General features: G+C 37.4%; 1 protein-coding gene across 1 annotated transcript in view; it reads left to right on the top strand.

Annotated features, from left to right (window-relative positions):
- The window catches only part of LOC150080257 (FAST kinase domain-containing protein 4-like), a 95,349-nt gene that overhangs the window by 35,568 nt on the left and 38,610 nt on the right, over positions 1–21,171 (top strand). The window contains exon 4 of the mRNA XM_090380668.1: positions 15,974–16,094. Coding sequence (XP_090236794.1) covers positions 15,974–16,094 — 121 coding nt within the window. The remainder of the gene's footprint in view (positions 1–15,973; positions 16,095–21,171) is intronic.

Genomic DNA, 21,171 nt, shown 5'->3' with positions numbered 1-21,171 from the left:
GTGAGGTTCCCTGACTAGATATTAAATCAGCTTTTGATGATGTTAATAAAAGAAGCAGTGAAAATTCTGAAAAATAATTTTCAGATAAATACCACCTATCTCTTATATAGCCTCAACTGCATATTTCTCATGTTCAAATCTAGTTCCAAGAATATCAGTCATAATGTCTACAGGTATACCTCACAGAGGAATACTTTTAATGATCATCTTTGCAGCCTCACTACTGTAAACCACTTCCAACATCATCTCATATGCAGATTTAAAAATCTTTATCACCTCCAAACCCAGTGACAGCATAGGAAAAAATTAATCAGGATAGTGAATTAGTGGCCACCCTGGTCCACCACTTCTAAACCCTCAACTTAATCACCAATATGAAGAAATATGTGCAAATTCTGTACCTTCCAAAAGAATCCTAATTCAGCAGATATTCACATTTAAGGCACTCCATTACCAAAAGTGGACTCTCCTAAAGATCTAGGCATTTGGCAAGAGTCTCCTTTTCCTGCCACTGGGCATGTATGATTAAAAAAATTCAAAAACCCAAATGACTGATCAACCAAGAAATAATTACAATAAGCAACATGGCAGTCATCATAAAACATTTACATAAAGTGCTGTACCTATCCCATCCTTACAAAGCAGAAATATATTAATATATTTAATATATTAATGTATTAATATATTTACAGAAATATAGTAAATTTGCTAATTCCTGCTCTTTGACAGAAGGCTTTGGTCATCTTGGCTGTATTTTTGGCACTAAATATTTATTTGTTTGTTGTTGTTGGGATTTGGATGCATCACTGACTTTGGCTATATTGCACCATTGTGTATTGTCTCTACAGGTGCATGTTGTGTGGACTGAAAAGCCTGGAATAACTTGGAGGGGGGGGGGCTACTTTCTTTGCTTGAGATCAGCTAACTACAGCCTCAATCAAATAGGACTTTATAAATTCGCATCTGTATAGAGAAATTTGGAGATCTCTCCAAATGAGTGGCAAAACTAGTATACTGCCCTGGAGGACATTTATTTATAAAAGGACTACTCTCAGATTTATTTATATTTGCACTACTCTCAGGATGGTAACTATCACTTTTTTGCTATTCAACCATTTGGAAAGGTTTAAATCCCATAATGATGTAAGAAACTTATTGGAGTAGGGCTGAATTAGAAAGTCATTGCGTCAATGTCAAATGCTGCTGTAGTTATGCATTCATAATTTATGTTAAAATGAAGATTGATGCAATAAAGCATCATATGTTTAAGAGTGTAAATATTCTATATAATATTGGTGTAAATACACCGTAAAAAACTCTTAAACGAAAAAAAAAAACTACATTTGTAGTTTGAAGGGGCATCATTTTATCTGTATCTCATATTGTGCTCCTCCTTCACAACGAGTTGCCATGTATTGCACTACCTCAAATAAGTTAGTTATTTTGGTTTTTAGGAGCATTAGCAACTAAGGCCATATTGCTCCGGGATATGTGGTGGTCATTCCCTGACCTTTCCACATCCTCCGTATTTGGTGGTGAAGGGCTTGAATCCCGGTCTAATCAAGAAGCCTGTGCTATGCACTGCTGCTCCTTCCCACCTGGCTACGGAGGCGCCTCTCAAATAAGTAACGCTTTTACCAAAAGAGAAGACTATTGTTACTTATTCTTGGTGGGCAACACCACCCAGACAGCACCGTTTCAAGGCTTGTTGGCCCTTCATTGGTGGGTGGGCAGGTATCATTTTATATGAGATACAGATAAAATGATGCCACTACAAATGTAGTTTTTTTTTTTTTTTTTTTCGTTTAAGAGTTTTCCATGGTGTATTTACACCAATATTATATAGAAAAATTTATTATATATATTTTTGTTTTTATGTATGCTAAAACCAGTTATTGTACCTGAGTTCAAGGTCACATTGCCATAATTACCATTGTCTTTCTCTTAGAAGGTAGTGATAGCAGCAACACCTGTACTTCTTCCCCAGAACAGCATTTTCCATGCAGCAAACATGTGTTTTTAAGACTACAGCTCCCTTTGAAGTAAAAATTGCTAATTTACTCAAAGGCTGCAACCACTAACAGGATCTATTTTCAGTAGTCCTTATGCTATTTTCCCTCCGTATGTCATTTGTCCTTTGCCTACATCACTTCTGTAAATCTGTTAAAATACCAACCCAAAAATCAACACAGAAATAAGTGATTGCACAAAATGGAGCTCTTTGGTCACAACTAATAGTGCCATCTCTACCCAGCCAAAGTAGGACTTCTGAACAAGACAAGCTCACAATCAGTATGCCTTTATCAGGTTTTCTATATCTGGGACTACAGAAGTCACCACAGGATTTTCCATACATTTTATATCAACAAGAAAAAAAATTTTCTTGATAAGAAATCATCAAATTTTTTTGCAAGCACGTAAACCAACCTCTAGGAATCCAACTAAAAGAACTATTAATAATAATAGCATAAATAATGTTGCAAATCTAGGACATATAAATACCACCATGGACCAGTCAGTCTTATGGTCTCTCTACGCAAACTGGGAATAACCCCAGGGGCTCACATCTGGTGAGTATGGGCTTGGCACACCCAGGGTCCTGAGCTGGATATCAACATTCTTCTCTTTCTTGGTGATTCCTTTCTACTTCTCTCTCTCTGAGGGTAACTTGGAAATTTTTTTTTTTGGCCAGTGCAGCATAAGCCTCAGGCTTCCTTGCACCATATGGCTAATAATAATAATAAGGAATTACCAAACATCAGCTTTCAGCAACTATATGTAGTGCATAGATCTCAATACCCCAATCATGTACCAATATATACAAATGGGTTAAAATCAGAGAACCATATGGGAGCATCGGCAGTTCCTCAGAAGTTATGCTGTTGCATCAACTTTCAAAAGAATTCAGTATTTATTATTTATGCTAATTCTGCAGTGCATTCACTGTAAAATTAGCAGAAGTTTAGATAGTCTTAGAGCACTTCAGAACCACACAAAATTTGAAAAGCATAATTTACTCATTACTTAAGCATAATCCAAGCCATACAAATCACAAACGCTACAACTCACCTAATTCTTTCACAAACTAAACAGATACTAACAGACTTAACAAAAGAAAAACAGGAAATAGCTTTTAGCTTTTTACTAAATTTTAATTCAGGATTATGGACAGAAACTGCAACTAGTAGTCTCTCACAGATGCCCATTAAAGGGCCTGTACAGGATTATACTCATATAAGATGAATTAGCCTATACCAGTGTTTCTCAACCTGTTTTTAATTATCATCCCCCTAAAGGGCTTTTTTTAGACAAATTTTTTCCTAATTGCCCCCCATGTAATTTTAAACAAGAAAATACTTTATACTTACTCTTTTTATTCGATGGGATCCCCGAGTCTGATGCTTCTTAGCTAAAAGTTCAATGCTCAGTATGATGTTAGTAAATTTAACTCTATTTCCTCTTGAACCTATATCAGTTCTGTTCCTTTCCTTTGTTAATATTTTATTTACTGAACTAAAACCGCTTTCATCCATATATGACATTGGAAAACAAAGAAATACTTTGGCCATTTCAGACCACATTGTTGGATAAAGAAATTTAGTTTTTTTGATTCCCACAGCTCAGCCATTCCACCTTTTTCGAATTTATATTTGCATTCTTCTTTACATTTTAATTCAATGAGTTCTTGACTTTCTTCACTAGCAGACTGGCATCGCATCCAATTGGACCTAACATCCATGGCTTCACTTCAAAAGAAAATAAATATGAAAATCTATTTTTCATTTCACCTTTTAAAGAACACATGATCTGAACAATTCTTAAAATCATTCTTGGTGAGAGATTCATTGATTTCAGCTAACTCTTGCATACCATGAAATTGTTTTCTCATTAAATTGCTTTCAAATATTTCCAGTTTTGCAGTGAAGGCTTTTAATACGTGTTTGCAGTCTATCACTGTATTTAGTTTCCCTTGAAGTTCAAATGATACTTCATTAAGTTTTTGAAAAATCCAAGCCATATAGTGTATGTTGTCTTTTTGTTTGCTGATCTCCTTTACTAAATCTTCATCTCCTTCACTTTCTAAAAAACTAATTATTGTATCAAAAAGGTTTACAAATCTTGTTGGACAATTTCCTTTAGAAAGTCATCTGACTTCTGTATGTAAAAGAAGCCTCACATACTGTTCTTCATTATCAACACACAAAAATCTTCATTATCAACACAAAATTCTCTTGCTATGTGACTATTTTATTGATGGTTTTAATAACTATTCTGAGAGATTGATAAAGAACTGGACTAATATTTTTTGCAACCAGATGATGTCGGTGCACAATACAGAGTATTGCAAGAACTTCGGGACATACTTTCTTTAGATGGGCTATAAAACCTTTGTCTTCCAACCATGGAGGTAGCACCATCATATCAAATTTTCCAGTGGTACTTGTTTTTCATTGAACCATGTTTTTACAGCAAAATGGGTGCTCCAGTACAGCCAGTTTCTATAGATTTTACAAACAACATTCTTTTTGTAGTTTACAATCTTCATCAAAATAACGAACTTATGCCATTAGAAGGCCTTATTGTCAGTAACTGTGGATTCATCAATCTGAATAGGAAATTTTCTCATTTTTAGTTTGTCAATTAGATGCTCTTCAATGTTAATTGACATCGCATTGATTTGCCTTTGAATTGAATTGTTGCTCAATGGCAATGCTTTTAAAATACTGGAAGGATTTTGATGCATCACTGGTGAAGTTACAGTCTCTAATACGGGCCGTGTAACAGTCTCAGCATTTGTATGAGCACTACCAGTTTTTGCAATGATTTCTGCCATTTTATAAGACTCAATCATTCCATTATCATTTGTTTGTGTTCTTAAATAAGGAAGTAACAGTGTTATGTTGCTCAAAATTCTGTTTTAAATTTTAAAAATATTCGATGTGTTTACCAACTTTATCAGGATATTTCCTTTTTAAGTGATAAGAGTCTTGGTGGTTTCATAACCTCATTTGAATAATAACTAATACACATAAGATGCATGGACTGTCTTAGAATTAGTAAAGGCACATGATGCAAGAAAGCAAGCTTATATAGCATCAGCCAAAAAAATAAAAAAATAAAAACCTTCTCATTTCACCCATCCACTCACTCCAAATGTTTGCCTTGTTCTGCCTTGAATCTATTTAAGCTATCAACTTCTACAACAACAGATGGAAGATTGTTCCAACAATCAACCATTCACTGGCTTAAGGCAAACTTCCGCACAACTGTCTTTCTTCAATTTGAATTTATGCCCTCTTGGCCAATTATTCTGAGCAAGAGGAAGAATCCCATCAGCATTGAGCATGCTCAAACCATTCAAGGTTTTATACACCTCAGTCAGATCACTTTACAGCTGCCTAGTCTCCAGACACTGTAATTTGCAAAACTTAAGCCTTTCTTCGTAAGAGTAACCCTTTGTTTCATTCACTAATCTTGTTGCCGTTCTCTGTACTCGTTCCGACAGCTCTACATCCTTCTTAAAATGAGGCCTCCAGACCTGTATATAGTGCTCAAGGTGTGGCCTGACCATTGCCTTATACAAGGGGATAATCACCTCCTTATCCATGCTAGAAAAATTCTTGTGCAGGGTGTCTATAAATGGTGGGAACACTTTCAATAATTTATAGCACATAGAAAGATACAATTTATTTATTTATATTTATACCATGTGAAAGAGAAAACAAGAAAGTTTCCCAGTTGTTACTGCCAAGGCATGTAGTTCCATCATTCATTGCCACTTGGCATTACCTGTCATACCTTTACCACACACACGGCCTTGTTGAAAGATCGTGGCTTCCGGTCCCGCGAAGGCATTTTGTGTGCTACTGTTTGAAAAGAACAAGTGTGCAACAGACATTCAAAGGAAATTTTGAAGTACATACGGTAAAGAGCCACCAACCAGGAAGACTATTTACTAGGGGCATAAACAATTTGTAAACATGGGTTGCTTGTGTTCAGGAAAGAGCAGTGGCTGGCCTAGTGTTACTGTTGATAATGTGGAATGAATGAGAGAGACATTCACAAGGAGCCCCAATAAATCGGTGCAGAGAGCATCACGTGAGCTACAAATGCCAGCCACGACAGTATGGAAGGTTCTTTGAAAAAACTTTCTATGAAGCCATATAAATTGCAGTTGGTGCATATGTTAAAGGAAGACGACAAAGAGAAGAATTTCCAATTTTGTTGTGAACTGCAAGGACTGACAGAAGAATGTGATGACTTCTTTAATCGTGTCGTGTTTAGCGATGAGGCCACATTTCACACCAATGGGAAGGTAAACTGACACAAATGTCGAATCTGGGGCACCGAGAAACCTAAAGAGATAATTGAATATGAGCGTGATTCGCTGAAGGCGAATGTTTTCTGCTGCTTATCATGCCGAAAACTGTACAGGCCTTGCTTCTTTGCCGAGGGTGCTGTAACTGGGCACCACCAATAACGGAGGATGCGGAAAGGTCAGAGAATGACCACCACATATCCCAGGAGCAATATGGCCTTAGTTGCTAATGCTTCTAAAAACCAAATAAACTAACATGTAACTGGGCTATTTTACCTCGATATGCTTCAGCAATGGTTGATGCCTCAAGTTCAGGAAGATAGTGACGACTTTATTTACCAGCAAGACGGGGCCCCTCCCCACTTCCATAATGACGTTTGGGGGCCTACCTTAACACCGAGCTACACAAGTGCTGGATCGGACGTGCTGGAGAAAGGGATGAATGTTTCTTGAAATGGCCACCGAGATCACTGGACTTAACTCTGTGTGATTTCTTCATGTGGGGGCTACATAAAGGATAATGTTTATGCACCACCTTTGCCACTTGACATCCAGGAACTAAAGCAGAGAATTGAAGAAGCTGACACCACAGTCACAAAGGATATGTTGGACAGGGTATGTCAAGAGTTTGATTACCATGTGGACATTTGCCATTTCACACATGGTTAGCACATTGAATCGTTGTGAAGTGATGTAAAAAAAAAAACATTGATATTTTCCCTTTCACAAGGTATGTACATAACACTGATATCTGTCCTAGTCTTTGTGCAATAAATCACTGAAAGTGTTCCCACCATTTATAAACATCCTGTATATGAATGACAAGACAATATGAGCTACTCTTTCAGACCATCTGCACTGCTTAGAAAACTTCATATCTGCCTGCACAATTACCCCAGATCCTTTTCATTCTCTACCACTGTCAGTGTAGTACCACACAGTTGATATGTTACTCTGGGATTACTGCTTCCCATATTCAGTACTTTACATTTGTCAATGTTAAATTTCATTTGCCACCTCTCAGCCCATCTGTTCAACTTGTCTAGATCCTGTTGCGGCAGCGTACTGTTATTAGTGTCATTAATAACCCTGCTGACCTTCGTATCATGTACAAAATTGGACATTAAGCCTGATATACCATCATCAATATCATTATTAAATACAGAAAACAACAATGGACCCAACACTGAACCCTGGGGGACTCCACTAATAACAAGTCTAAAGATTAGTCCAAAAGCCTTTCTAAGATCCAAATATATGATATGAAAATTATTCTTTGCATCCAGTTTCTTTGTGACTACGTCATAGTATCCAATCAAATTGGTCAGACAAGACTTCCCCTTAACAAACCCATGCTGTGTCCATGCTATCACTGAAGCCTTGTCTAGATGATCCTGCAGTGCTTCTTTAACCAGTGCCTCCATTAATTTCCCTCGAACCGAAGTTAAACTAACAGGTCTGTAATTACTTGTGATGCCCTATGATCCTCCTTTGTGAATTGGGGTCACATTTGCACATCTCCAGTCCATGGGTACCTCCCCTGAGTCCAAGGAAGCTCTCATAATATTGGCTAAATGTTTGCTTACTTCCTTTGCTGCCTCCTTTAATATAACTGGATAGATCCCATCCACCCCAGGTGCCTTCCTTATGTTTATCTTCAACAATTTCTCCTCCACTTTGCTCTCAATTATTACAAAATCATCTAGCCCGCTGGCAGAGTTTAATTCACCTCTGGCATTCTGCTCCCTGAATAACTCCTCATGTGTGAATGTAGATGCAAAATACTCATTTAGTTTTTTAGCTACCTGAGCATATTCATCCCTTAAGTTGAATGGGCTTTCAATAAAACCATAAGCTAGATATTCATCCAAATACTGTCAACACTTTATTTTCAGCACGTGGCATGATTGATGATGGGTTGAATAACTACAAAGAATTAAACAAAACAAACTATTTTTATTTAACTCTCATTGGCTGTGTCACTCAAAAAAACACTGTGGATCAAAAATAAACAACTTTTCCAAGGAAACAATAAATGAATACCAATTTTCGCTTAGAAGGTAGAAACAATATACTGAAACATTTCTTCATCCCATCCATGCCTCATATATTGACCGATGAAACAAAAGAATAAATAAATAAATGCCAAGGATTGCAGAGACATTACCTCTGAAAACACTTAGGCATTTAATGCCTGTGAAAAGCAAAGGTGGTTGAATTAAATTACGCCAACTATCTTCCTTTTATCAAAATTTCTTACTCACCCATAATATAATATAGTATACCTATATGTTAAAAATCAGTTGTCTCCAGCATAAAAAGAAAATCCAGTGAGAGAAATTAAATATTAAAGAATAAGATATCGTCAGGTAGGGTTAAACTCTGGAGGGCCATAAACCAGTAATTTTTTTGCCCCCAAAAACCAATTTTTGCACCCTTGGAGGCATTATCACCTCATCGAGAATGCCTGGCTTATACAATGAACCCAAAACAAACTGTCTGCATAAATCAGATGCAAATTAATAACCAGCACTTCAATCACATCTAGACCACAATATTGTTTCCAATAATTAAAGCCTTCTTTCTCATTACATGAGAAATGAAGCTTTAATTTTGGTTTTCTTCCATATATGACCCTTGTTATATCCTTCAAAGATTGTACTATGAATATTGTGTTAAGGTTTTGTACAAATACTGAAATTATTCTAAAAGATGAGAGAGCTAAAAAAAAAAAATTACTAGGTACTGAAAGATTCCCATGGCTGATGTTGTGGCTGTGACAGGTGTTGTTACGTTCTCTTAAGAATATGCTCTAATAGAGACCTGTATGTTTTCAATTTCCTTTGAGTTGGTATAGGAACACTGGCCTTTTCAGACTATGTCCAAGTCACTTGGTTTTATGATATACTTCTTTTCCTTGGTTGCCTTGGCATTAAGTTAGATTAGAGATCATTGTTTCCCAGTTGTTTCCCAGATTAGCCATTTTTTCCCATCACAAACCTCTTGAATAATAATGGTTTTTGCAGTGAACATCTTCAGTGATGATAGTTTTTGCCATGAGCATTTAATTGTTTAAAATTTTAAAGTAAAATAACTATTTGAATGTATTTAGTTTGTTAGAAACAAAGCTACTGTGGTACATTTTACAATAAAATTTGAATTATGTATGACCTGAATATGAATTTATATATGAATAATAGTTCATTGGTTAATCATTAATCATAATCATGAACTGATCCCCTTGCATATGAAGTGGTGTCTGAATGCTGTACCTCAGAATAGTCTGACGTTTAACTGCAATCAAGCAGCGAGTATAGCAGGGCAGAGGGCAGAAGAGTAATTATCTTCATCACAGACATAACATACTTTTTTTTCCATAATTGGTGCTCTCTAAAGAGTATAAATCTTACAGTAAATCTTAATTGTTTATACAGTAACGTTAGAAGTGTCGTCAATAAAATGAGCGAATTCGAACTGCTGGTTAAAACAAGTAACGCGGACATAATAGGGCTTACAGAGACGTGGTGCCACCCGGAAATTGGGGGATGATGAGTTTCAGTATGGCTTGTATAATGTATTTAGGAAGGATAGGTTAGATAGAAGGGGTGGTGGGGTAATGCTTCTTATCAGAAGCAGCCTGAGTGCGACGATAGCTTTCCCCGGATTCAGACATTTCACATGCTAGTATAGAGTCTGTATGGTGTGAGATAGTTGGAAACAAAGGTATAATGTGAGTAGGAGTAATCTACAGACCAGGTGATTGTGAAGATTATCACAAAAGCCTCTATATGCAAATGGAATGGGCAAGTAAGCATCAATGCCTTATTATGGGTGATTTCAATTTGCCTCTAATTGATTGGAGTAAATGGGAAGGAAACTCGACATGGGGAACAAAATTTTTAAATCAACTAGATGACTGTTATTTGTATCAGCATGTCAGGGAAAGTACTAGAGAAAAGAATATCCTAGACCTCATCATCACCCATGAATCAGATGACATAACAGGGCTGACAGTAGAGGAGCCAATATCAGGAAGTGATCACGGAGTTCTACGGTGGATGATGACAAGAGAGGTAGCAGATATAAAAGGCAAAGGAATGGGTTTTAATTTCAGAAAAGGAAATTACGATGCCTTAAGGTACTACATGGCCTCTATTAACTGGGTAGATATCGTGCAGAGAATGAACACAATTGAACTGTGGTACGCTTTTAAAACGTTAATCGCAGATGGCTTGAATGCGTATATACCATTAAAAAAAATACTCCACGAGAAGGGTTCCAAGTTGGATGAATAGTGCAGTTGCCGCATTACTTGAGCAGAAAAAAGGTGGCATGGAAAGGTTTTAGAGCAATAAAAAATACTGAAGCCTATAACAGCTACAAGGTGATGTGTAATAGAGCCACAGAAAAGGTTCGACAGGCAAAGACAGTTTATGAGAAAACAGAGCAAAGAGGGGGGGATAAAGAATTCTTCACATATATAAATGCCAAGAAGAGCAGGACAAACCAGATCGGACCTTTACGTAAGGGAAAGGGGATAGTAATAAATACACCAGCTGCCGTTGCAGATGAACTCAACAGTTATTTTGCATCGATATTTACAAATGAAAAGCCTTTTCTGGCAATGGGAAATTGTGGGAGCGATGTTAAAAAATATGTAATTAATGATATTGAAATTTCGCAAGATTATTTAATGAAAAAACTTTCGAGCCTACAGACCAGTAAGGCTCCTGGAGTTGATGGAATATACCCTATAATCTTAAGAGAGAGGCGGCAAGCGAGTGCATTGAACCATTGAGGCTAATTATGCGAGCATCACTAGACTCTGGGGAGATTCCCTTGGATTGGAAAAGTGCAAATGTATCTCCCATACATAAGGGTGGCTCTAAAAGTGAAGTTGGAAATTATCGACCTGTCAGTCTGACTTCAGTAGTAGGGAAAATCACGGAGGCAATGATCAAGGGTGGAATTCAGGATCATTTGGATCGAATTGAAATTCTCAAGGATACTCAGCATGGTTTTGTAAAGGTAAAATCATGTTTAACAAATCTGGTTCGCTATTTTGAAAGGGTCACTCACGAGCTGGATTTGGGGAATAATTTCAACACTGTTTATTTAGATTTCAGCAAAGCTTTTGACTCAGTCCCACATGAGCGGTTGCTTTATAAGCTGAAACAGGTTGGAATCACTGGGAAAATCCTTAGATGGATAGAAGGATGGCTTCAGGGCAGGAGGCAGAGGGTTGTGATAAATGGCTATTCCTCAGATTGGGTTGATGTAAGAAGTGGGGTTCCCCAAGGATCAGTATTAGGACCACTGTTGTTTTTAATTTTCATAAACGACATTGATGAAGGGATAGAGGGCATGATGTCTAAATTTGCAGATGATGTTAAAATTGGTAGAGTGGTTAATGATCACTGTCAAGCTGAGCTTCTTCAGAGAGACCTAGATAGACTTCAGGAATGGTCAGAAAAATGGCAGCTGTGCTTTAATCCAACAAAGTGTAAGGTATTACACCTGGGAAACAGTAATCCCAAAAAACTTATTCATTTGGTGGAGTTCAACTAAACCCAGTACTGGAGGAAAGGGACTTGGGTGTTACGATGCAGTCAGGCATGAAATTTTCTGAGCATTGTAAAGGCCCATGGTGTCCTATCGATGATCTATCGAACTTTTGCAAGTAGAGATAGGGATGTGATAATCCCATTATATAAGACTTATGTTAGACCACACTTGGAATACTGTGTTCAAGTATGCAGACCGCACCTAAAGAAAGACATCGAGCTTCTTGAAAGGGTGCAAAGAAGGGTAACTCGCCTGGTGAGATCGGCAAAAGGGCGTCCTTATGAAGAAAGACTTCGAATATGTGCGTTGCAAAGTTTAGAAACTAGACACCTTAGAGAAGATTTGATTGAGGTGTTTAAGGCTCTGAGAGGCATCAGTAAAATGAATGAGGATGAAATTTTCAAGATTATGAATGATGCTAGAACTAGGGGACATAAATTCAAGTTATGGGGGGGAAATGTTTAGATTGGACTGTAGGAAGTTTTATTTTAGCCAGCGAGTTATAAATTACTGGAATAAGCTGCCTTCATGGGTGGCAGAGGCCGACAGTTTGGGGAAATTCAAAGGTCATCTGGATAGTACTTTCGGGTAAGGGAAGCGCATAGGATGATAGGTTCAATTTCCTTTTTATTTATTTTATTTTTTTTTATTTATTAATTATTATTATTTAGTTATTTATTTTATTTATTTATTTTTTTTGTTTTTATCATTGTTTTGTTCGGATTATTTATTTATTTTCTTTATATATATATATTTTTTTTTGGCTGGTGCAGCATAAGCCATAGGCTTTCTTGCACCATGCGGCCGTTACTAATACTAAATACAGCATAATCTTGATAATTCATCACCTGCTTAATTTATTGTGCCACTTAATTTATTATTATTTCTCCAAGTCCTTTTCTGACTTCCCTTTCATTTGTTTATATTAATTTTTACTCCTTTTAATTAATATGCTCTTAATTCATCTTTTCTGCTTAATGTAACTTTTTAAAATTCCATGCAAACAATTCAGCTTAAGTCATTTTTCACCCTTTGAAAAATAATTCTGCTTCCAAAATGAAACCTAAAAGCACCATTGAGATTGTTTAATTCTAGAAGTAGCATTATTGTTCAGGGTTTTTCAGTTTAGGAGCTCATTAAATTTGTTGCAGTAGTGAAACAGTGTCTGTGTCAAGTCAAAGAAAGATTATTTGTTGCTATCTTTATCAAGCAAGCAAATGCTGGTGGGAAGGAAAGAAAGAAAGAAACAAACAAAAGTTTGAGCATTTACAATTGCCTAAAGTCCCTTTGCTGAAGTCCATGCATCCCTAGATAACTTTGAACAACATTTTTCTGTTAAAAGAAAGCATTCTTGTTGCAGCAGAGTGTTCATTGAAAAGAAAAAAAATATATAAATTCTAATTATGGCAGCATTAACTTGGATGTTTGTGCATCTGATATCTAGCTCACTCCTTAAAGAGACTTAATGCCTTGAATTTGAATCTCTTGAATATATTAAATAATGGAATTTGTTAAATAAATAATTAGGTGAAACCAATTTAAAGCACTTCTAACCCACCAGTGGGTTAGAAGTTCTTTGAGTTAATTTGCCAGAAAATATGACATCTGTCATATATCACGGAGTCACGCAAAGCTATAGGTCAAAGGTATCCCCCAACTTTTTTTTTTTTTGCTAGGAGCCAAAGAGACGAATTTTGAAAGTTGCAGGTCACATGGATTCTCACAGACAATGGATTGCAGACTGCAAAAACAGCTGCTTACCACTGATTATGCATTTTTGTTGTCAACAATATTTATAGTTTATTTTTTTACACTTAATTAAATTGAAATCCAACAACTAATATGTGACACAATGTTCTTATCCAATGGTTATGGTAATATTGTTAAATCTAAGGAAGGTACATAAAACAAGAAATCAGTGTTATCAGTGTTAAAAATTTAAGGCAGTGTTATCCAACTGATGGCCTTCAGGCCATCAGTTGGATAACACTGCTTTAAATTTTTCTGCTGAAAGCAGTTAATGGAAAATGTAATAGTTGTGAAAGATGAAATAAAAAAACAGACTTCAGATAGCTCTGTTCACTTCTGTTACTGCCTTTACAAAAGTTGGAATCAAATGATGTGTAATTCTTGATGTTGATTAACTTCACAGTTGTGAGGATCCCACCAATGATAAATTGCCAAGATTAAACCGTATGCTTAACTGTCTAACATGTTGGTAGCTGATCAAAGAATGGAGAAATATCTTCAATGATCCACCAGAATACATTTATTAAGCTGCATTATTTATGTCTCTGAGAAATTTATATATGTTTGAATTTTTGCCTTTACTTACAAATAAGCAACGGATGTTTTGAGGAAGATCTCTTATCTTAGATTGATGTGCCTCATATACACTGGTGTTCAAAGAAAGTGCATCACCCCTTAAAATTGTAATTGTCGGTCGACTAACGTAAGTATATGGCAATATTTCTTACAGATTGCATCAGATAAGATTGGCATGCATAATTGATGACATAATATTGCATCAGCTGTTACTTTCAGCTATATAGCATGCTCTGCAAGAATTGCAGTCATTCCTTGCTTGTGTCAGGATGGAGAGTTACATGCAGTTGACGTCATGAAGAAAGAGTGCTATTGTTGCTTTACGTGAGGATGTCCTTCCCATCATATTGCTTATAGAGTGTCTTGTAATCAGTCAACAGTGAGTAGATTCTTTCCAAACTGAAGAATACTGGTTCTGCTGATAGGAAAAAAGGAACCGGACACAAACAAATCTCTATGCCAAAACAGATTGCGTTTTGAAGCACTTATGCCTTAAAAACCATAAATCTTCTTCATCTGAGCTGAAAAGAGTATGGGAAGAGAACATACAGGAGTGGTAGCAAGTGCAGTAACAGTCAGAAGACACCTCTTAAAAAATGGACTTGTACCCTGTGGTCCTAAGAACAAGCCCCTCCTCACACAAAAAATGAAAAAGGCCCGATTAATTTGGTGTAAGGAGCATGTCAAATGGACCCCCCGAGCAGTGGAAGTCAGTTATTTTCTCGGTTGGGAAGAAATTCAACCATCATGCCTCTGATGGGAGATAAACGATTCACCTTAGACGTGGTGAAGAATACTATCCAGACTGTATGGTGTCTACAGTGAAATTCCCTACCAGCCAAATGATATGGGGGTGCATTTCGTATCATGGAGTAGGTCACCTGCAGTTTGTAAAAGGTTCCATAAATGCCAATGGATACCTGGCTATATTGGAAGACAAATTGCTGCCAACCATTAGAGACCATTTCAACCTACCAGGTAACTGCATCTTTCAGGACAACTCTGCTCCTTGTTATTGGGCAAAAAGTGTAAGTAGACACTTCTGTAGTTACTTTAGCTTCATTTCTGCATTAGTGGTTCGACAGTAATGTGTTTACATTTGTTACAGGTGAAAAAATGGTTGGAAGAATGGTCCATTACAACTCTTAGCTGGCCAGGAAACAGCCCGGACCTGAATCCTATAGAGAACTGTTGGCATCGTGTGGAATCTTCACTTGCCAGAAAGAAACCAAAGACCCTTTGTGAACTTCAGGAAGCCATAATTTATGTTTGTAACCACGAACTATCAGTTGATTATCTTCAGAAATTGATCTTGTCGATGCCTCAACGGTGTGCTGCTGTCATCAGGGCCAGAGGCGGTTCAACTAAATATTAGTTTTCACCTGGTGAACTTTTCATTTTGTTTTCCATTTAAAATGATAAACTGAAGCAAATTGAGGGCTTCTAATGACATTCAGCCATAATTGTTGTGTTTACCAAAACTATTGTATAAAGGTTGCAAATGCTCATTTTGGAATATTTTGAGAGCACCTGTTAAATATTACTTAACTTTACTTTAACTATTAATAAATATCTTTTGTTTATATTTCTCTTTGTGGTGCTAGTCATTAATGTAACATACTATCGTGAAAAAGGGTTAGAAATGTGAAATTCCTAGTTGATGCACTTTCTTTAAACACCAGTGTAGTTAAATAACTATTTAACTGTATATGCTTTCCACTGTACTTATTTATTAAATAAATGTTTTGCTTTCTGTGACCACAGCTTCCAAGAAGTGTTGATGACCAGAAACTTTTTAAATCAGTTCTTGAAGCTCTTGGAAACATTCTTCCCTCTCAGGAATATATGAGGTCAGATATAATTACACCATTAGGAATTTCTCTTTGTAAGTATTCCATTACTTGAACCTGTTTCACACACACACACACACACATATTTATTTATTTTTTTATTAAAAAAGGTGGGTCGGAAAACTGCTAGCTTGGGGGGAGACAAAGACCAATAGATTGACAGTAGCCACTGGCAGAGGTGAAAGAGATTCTTGCACTGCTTCTATTAGAATGAGCAGAAGCCTGAAAAACAAGATGCATGATATTTCAGAGACTGCTGGGAGCCATTGCGGTACAAGTAAACACATGGGTTGTGTTAGGGTAGCTAAGAATAGAAACAGGTGCAGGTATACTTGCATGTACACCAGTGCTAGGAGTTTAGTAAATAAATTTGATGAATTTGAGGTATTGGCAGATATTGTTGGGATATCAGAGACGTGGTGTCACACAGATATAAGGGATGCAGAACTGCAATTTGGGGAGTACAACGTCTACAGAAAGGATAGACAGGATAGGAAGGGGGGGGGGTTATGCTATTAGTTAAGAAACACATAAAAACCAAGGAAGTGAAGCCAGTCGACATCGCGCCGACCGGGCTAGCCGAGTGGGTAAAGTAGCTGCCCGGCAACCCAAAGGTCGCGGGTTCGATTCCCGCCTCGGGCTTGGATCAAAGTACTGCAAAAACCTTGGGAGGTGCAATATGGCCACAGAAGCCGATGCGCCAACAACTACCAAATCAAATCAATCAACCAGTCGACATCGCTGGACAGTGCAGTGTTGAGTCAGTTTGGTTTGACATAAGCATTGGGAGATCAAAATTGAGAGTAGGAGTGTGCTATAGGCCTAATGACTCTGATGAGTATAATAAGAAACTGTACAGGGAAATAGAGTGGGCCAGTAAATCAGAGAGTCTTATAATGGGAGATTTTAATTTCCCAGATATTGACTGGAATTTGGGAGCTGGTCACTCACACACTAGCAGGGCTTTTGTGGATTTATTGGATGATTGTTTTCTACATCAGCATGTTCGGGGGGCAACTAGAGGGAGTAATACTCTTGATTTGATTATCAGTAATGATTCTTCATGCATTAAGAATCTGCAGATAAATGAACCACTAGGTGGCAGTGATCACAGTGTGCTGAAGTGGGATTTACTCAAAGAGGTAACTACCATTAGGAGTAAAGGGAAGGGTTATTGCTTCCGTAAAGGCGACTACGATGGACTGAGACAGTATTTAAATTCTATACAGTGGGACCAACTGATGATGTTACCAACAGCAAATTCAAAATGGGAAGCATTCAAAGAACTTATCTTGGAAGCTACTAGGCTTTACATACCAACTAAGAAATATTGTTCAAGGTTTAGGCCAAAATGGATGTCAGATGAACTAATGAGGCATATGGCAGAGAAGAAAAATGCATGGGATACTTACAAATTAACACATGACACAGAAGCCTATGATAGATACAAGTTGATATGCAACCAAGTTACAAAGGAGGTTAGGCAGGCGAAGGCAGATTACGAGAAATCCTTGGCAAGGGATGCAAAGAAAAACAGCAAAGAGTTCTTTACTTATGTAAACTCTAGAAGGAAGGGGATGAATCAGATTGGTCCACTTGATATTGATGGGTCAACTGTTGATGATCCTGCTCAGGTAGCTAACAAACTAAATGAATATTTTGCATCGACAATATCATTATCAGCGAGGGGAATGCCAGAGGTGTATTCAACTCTAGCAGTAAGCTACAGAATCTTGAAATAACTGGGAGTAAAGTGGAGGAGAAACTGTTGAAGATAAACACAAGAAAGGCACCCGGGGTGGATGGGATCTATCCAGTTATATTAAAGGAGGCAGCAAAGAAAGTAAGCAAACCCTTAGCCATAATTATGAGAGCTTCCTTGGACTTCGGGTAGGTACCCATAGACTGGAAATGTGCAAATGTGTCCCCAATTCACAAAGGAGGATCAAAGGCTGACACAAGTAATTATAGACCTGTGAGCTTAACTTCTGTTCCAGGAAAATTAATGGAGGCACTGGTTAAAGAAGCACTGCAGGATCATTTAGACAAGACTTCAGTTATAGCTCTGACACAGCATGGTTTTGTTAAGGGGAAGTCTTGCCTGACCAATTTGATTGGATACTATGATGCAGTCACAAAAGAACTGGATGCAGGGAATAGCTTTGATATTATATACTTGGATCTTAGAAAGGCTTTTGTTACTGTTGCACATGGAAGACTGCTACACAAATTGGAGCAGTGTGACATTGGAGGCAAATTGCTGCTATGGATAAAGGGGTGGTTGAGGGGGAGAAGACAGAGAGTGGTAATCAATGGACACTGCTCATCGTGGACTAATGTTATTAGTGGAGTCCCTCAGGGCTCAGTGTTGGGTCCATTATTGTTTTCTGTATTTATAAATGATATTGATGATGGTATATCAAGCTTAATGTCCAAGTTTGCAGATGATACAAAGATTAGCAGGGTTGTCAAGGACACTACTGACACTATGCTACTGCAACAGGATCTGGAAAGGTTGAGCAGATGGGCTGAGAGGTGGCAAATGAAGTTTAACATTGACAAATGTAAAGTACTACACATGGGAAACAGCAACCCCAGAGCAAGTATCAACTCTGTGGTACTACACTGACAGTGGTAGAGAATGAAAGGGACTGGTGGGTGGTTGTGCAGGCAGATATGAAGTTCTCTGAGCAGTGCAGACGGGCTGCAAGAGTAGCTCATGGAGTATTGTCAATGATATACAGGAATGTTTCCAGCAGGGATAAGGAAGTGATTATTCCCTTGTATAAGGCAATGGTCAGGCCACACCTAGAGTACTGTATACAGGTCTGGAGGCCTCATTTCAAGAAGGATGTAGAGCTGCTGGAACGAGTATAGAGAAGGGCAACAAGATTAGTGAATGGAACAAAGGGGTGCTCTTACGAAGAAAGGCTTAAGTTTTGCAAATTACAGTGTCTGGAGACTAGGCACCAGCGAGGTGATCTGATAGAGGTGTATAAAGCCTTGAATGGTTTGAGCATGCTCAATGCTGATGGGATTCTTCCTCTAGCTCAGAAAAATCACCTGAGAGGGCATAAATTCAAATTGAGGAAAGACAGATGTAGGATAGACGTGCGGAAATTTTCCTTTAGCCAGCGTGCGGTTGGTTGGTGGAACAGACTTCCATCCCTTGTAGTGGAAGTTGATAGCCTAAATAAGTTTAAGGGTCAGCTGGACAGGTATTTTGAACGAACAGAGGGGTGAAGTGGAAGTGGGTTTTTTTTTTTGGTTGATGCTGCATAAGCTTGCTTTCTTGCATCAAATACCTCTACTAATGCTGATGCTAATATAGTATATAAAAAAAAAGGAAGAAAGTGCCAATGAAAAAAGTGTTTCCTGGACTCTGGAAACTGATTGTCAATGATCATAATGAATATGAGTAATAGAGTGAAGAGTAATATTTAACATACAGGGTGATTCAAAAAGGACTTTACATCTTTGTAAGTGTATAGAAATTTATTCAGGACACTTATATGATTTATTGAACTGTCATATTGTAGCAAAAAAATCATTTTTACTGACGTAGTGCTGTAGTACTGAATTCTGTCACAGCATATGCCAGCGGCTTGCATTTCAAAAATGGCTACTTTCACAGGTCGGCGGATTGGTCGAGCAGGGCCATTAGCATGGCCACCTCGTTCCCCAGATTTGACACCTCTAGGCTTTTTTCTGTGGGCTTTCATTAAAGATCAAGCATTTATTCAATTCTTATCTACCAATTTTGCCGAGCTCAAAACTAAAATCGCCGCCGAAAGGCTAATTCTGACACTGCTGAACGAGAAGCATGAACAGAGGCCACATGTTGATTAACACGAAAATTCCGAGGAAACCGCGTAGAACTCTGATAAGACGTCGCAATCACCGCAAGAAATGTTGTATACTAGGTCATTTATTTGTGTTGTGAACGAGGAAAGGACTGATCGATTGTTCAGTATAGTGTGTAATTTCCATATTGGCCTGGCTACAATTTTAAATTCAGTATAGTCAGTCCTCATATAACACGTGTTTACGCTACACGAATTTGATCATACACGATTTATAAATAAGGGAACGATATCGTATATAACACGAACCGAATTCGCTTATGCACGATTCGCCTTTGTGTTTACAAGAAATGGCAGTCGAACGCAGAATCACCCAAATTGAACGCTACACAATAGGAATGAAGAGAAGGTTCTGAAAATGTATTTGTTTTTATTTCAGTGAAAGGGAAACACATTTCACCATAATAATGTAAAAACCCACACAATTCCACGATTCGCCTTTGTGTTTACAAGAAATGGCAGCCGAATGCAGAATCAGCCCAACTGAACGCAACACGATAGGAATGAAGAGAAGATTCTGAAAATGTATTTGTTTTTTATATCAGTGAAGGGGAAACACATTTCTCCATAATAATGTAAAAACCCACACAATTCCAGCTATCGGTATTATCGCAAATGCAATTAGATCAAATTCACTACCAAGTTTATAACAGATTCCACTATCAGGAATGCAACTGGAAATTGTTTTTATTGTTTTATGGTAGTAATCCCCAGAAATGTGTTTTAGTAAAATGTGAGGTGTTAATAGCGTGTCTCTGCCTTTATGGTGTTGTTTATTCAGTTGCTACACGCACGCAGTTTTGTTTGTGTGTATCAAGCGTGCCTCATTTTGTAATTATACTTTATTCCCTAAAAATGAGTAAAATATTTAAAAGGAAGCATCCTGGTGAAGACACTACAGATTCAGAGAGAAAAAGAAAAGCAATATCGATAAACAGAGGCGGACTGGGTCAAAAATTCTTACCCTTTCTTAAATCTTTAAAATTAAAATTAATTAATTTTAAAATTTTAATTAATTTAATTAAATTAATTTTAATTTTAAAATTAATTCTTAAAAATTAATACCCATCAAAATTTGTAGTGGCCTCATACTAGCATTTATGGCCAAAATCACACCGACCCACCGGGGTTTCCCCGGTAAGGCTTATGGCCAGTCCGCCTCTGTCGATAGAGAAAAAATATGAATTTGTGAAACGCTTTGAGCGAAATGAAAGACCATGTGATATTGCACGTGCTACAGGCCTAAATG

The sequence above is a fragment of the Mastigoproctus giganteus genome, chromosome 9 (assembly GCF_048544385.1).
Source record: "Mastigoproctus giganteus isolate SK-2022 chromosome 9, ASM4854438v1, whole genome shotgun sequence".
Taxonomy (NCBI): domain Eukaryota; kingdom Metazoa; phylum Arthropoda; class Arachnida; order Uropygi; family Thelyphonidae; genus Mastigoproctus; species Mastigoproctus giganteus.
Note: the sequence above shows the minus strand (reverse complement) of the source record. Positions and strands in the feature narration are given on the sequence as shown.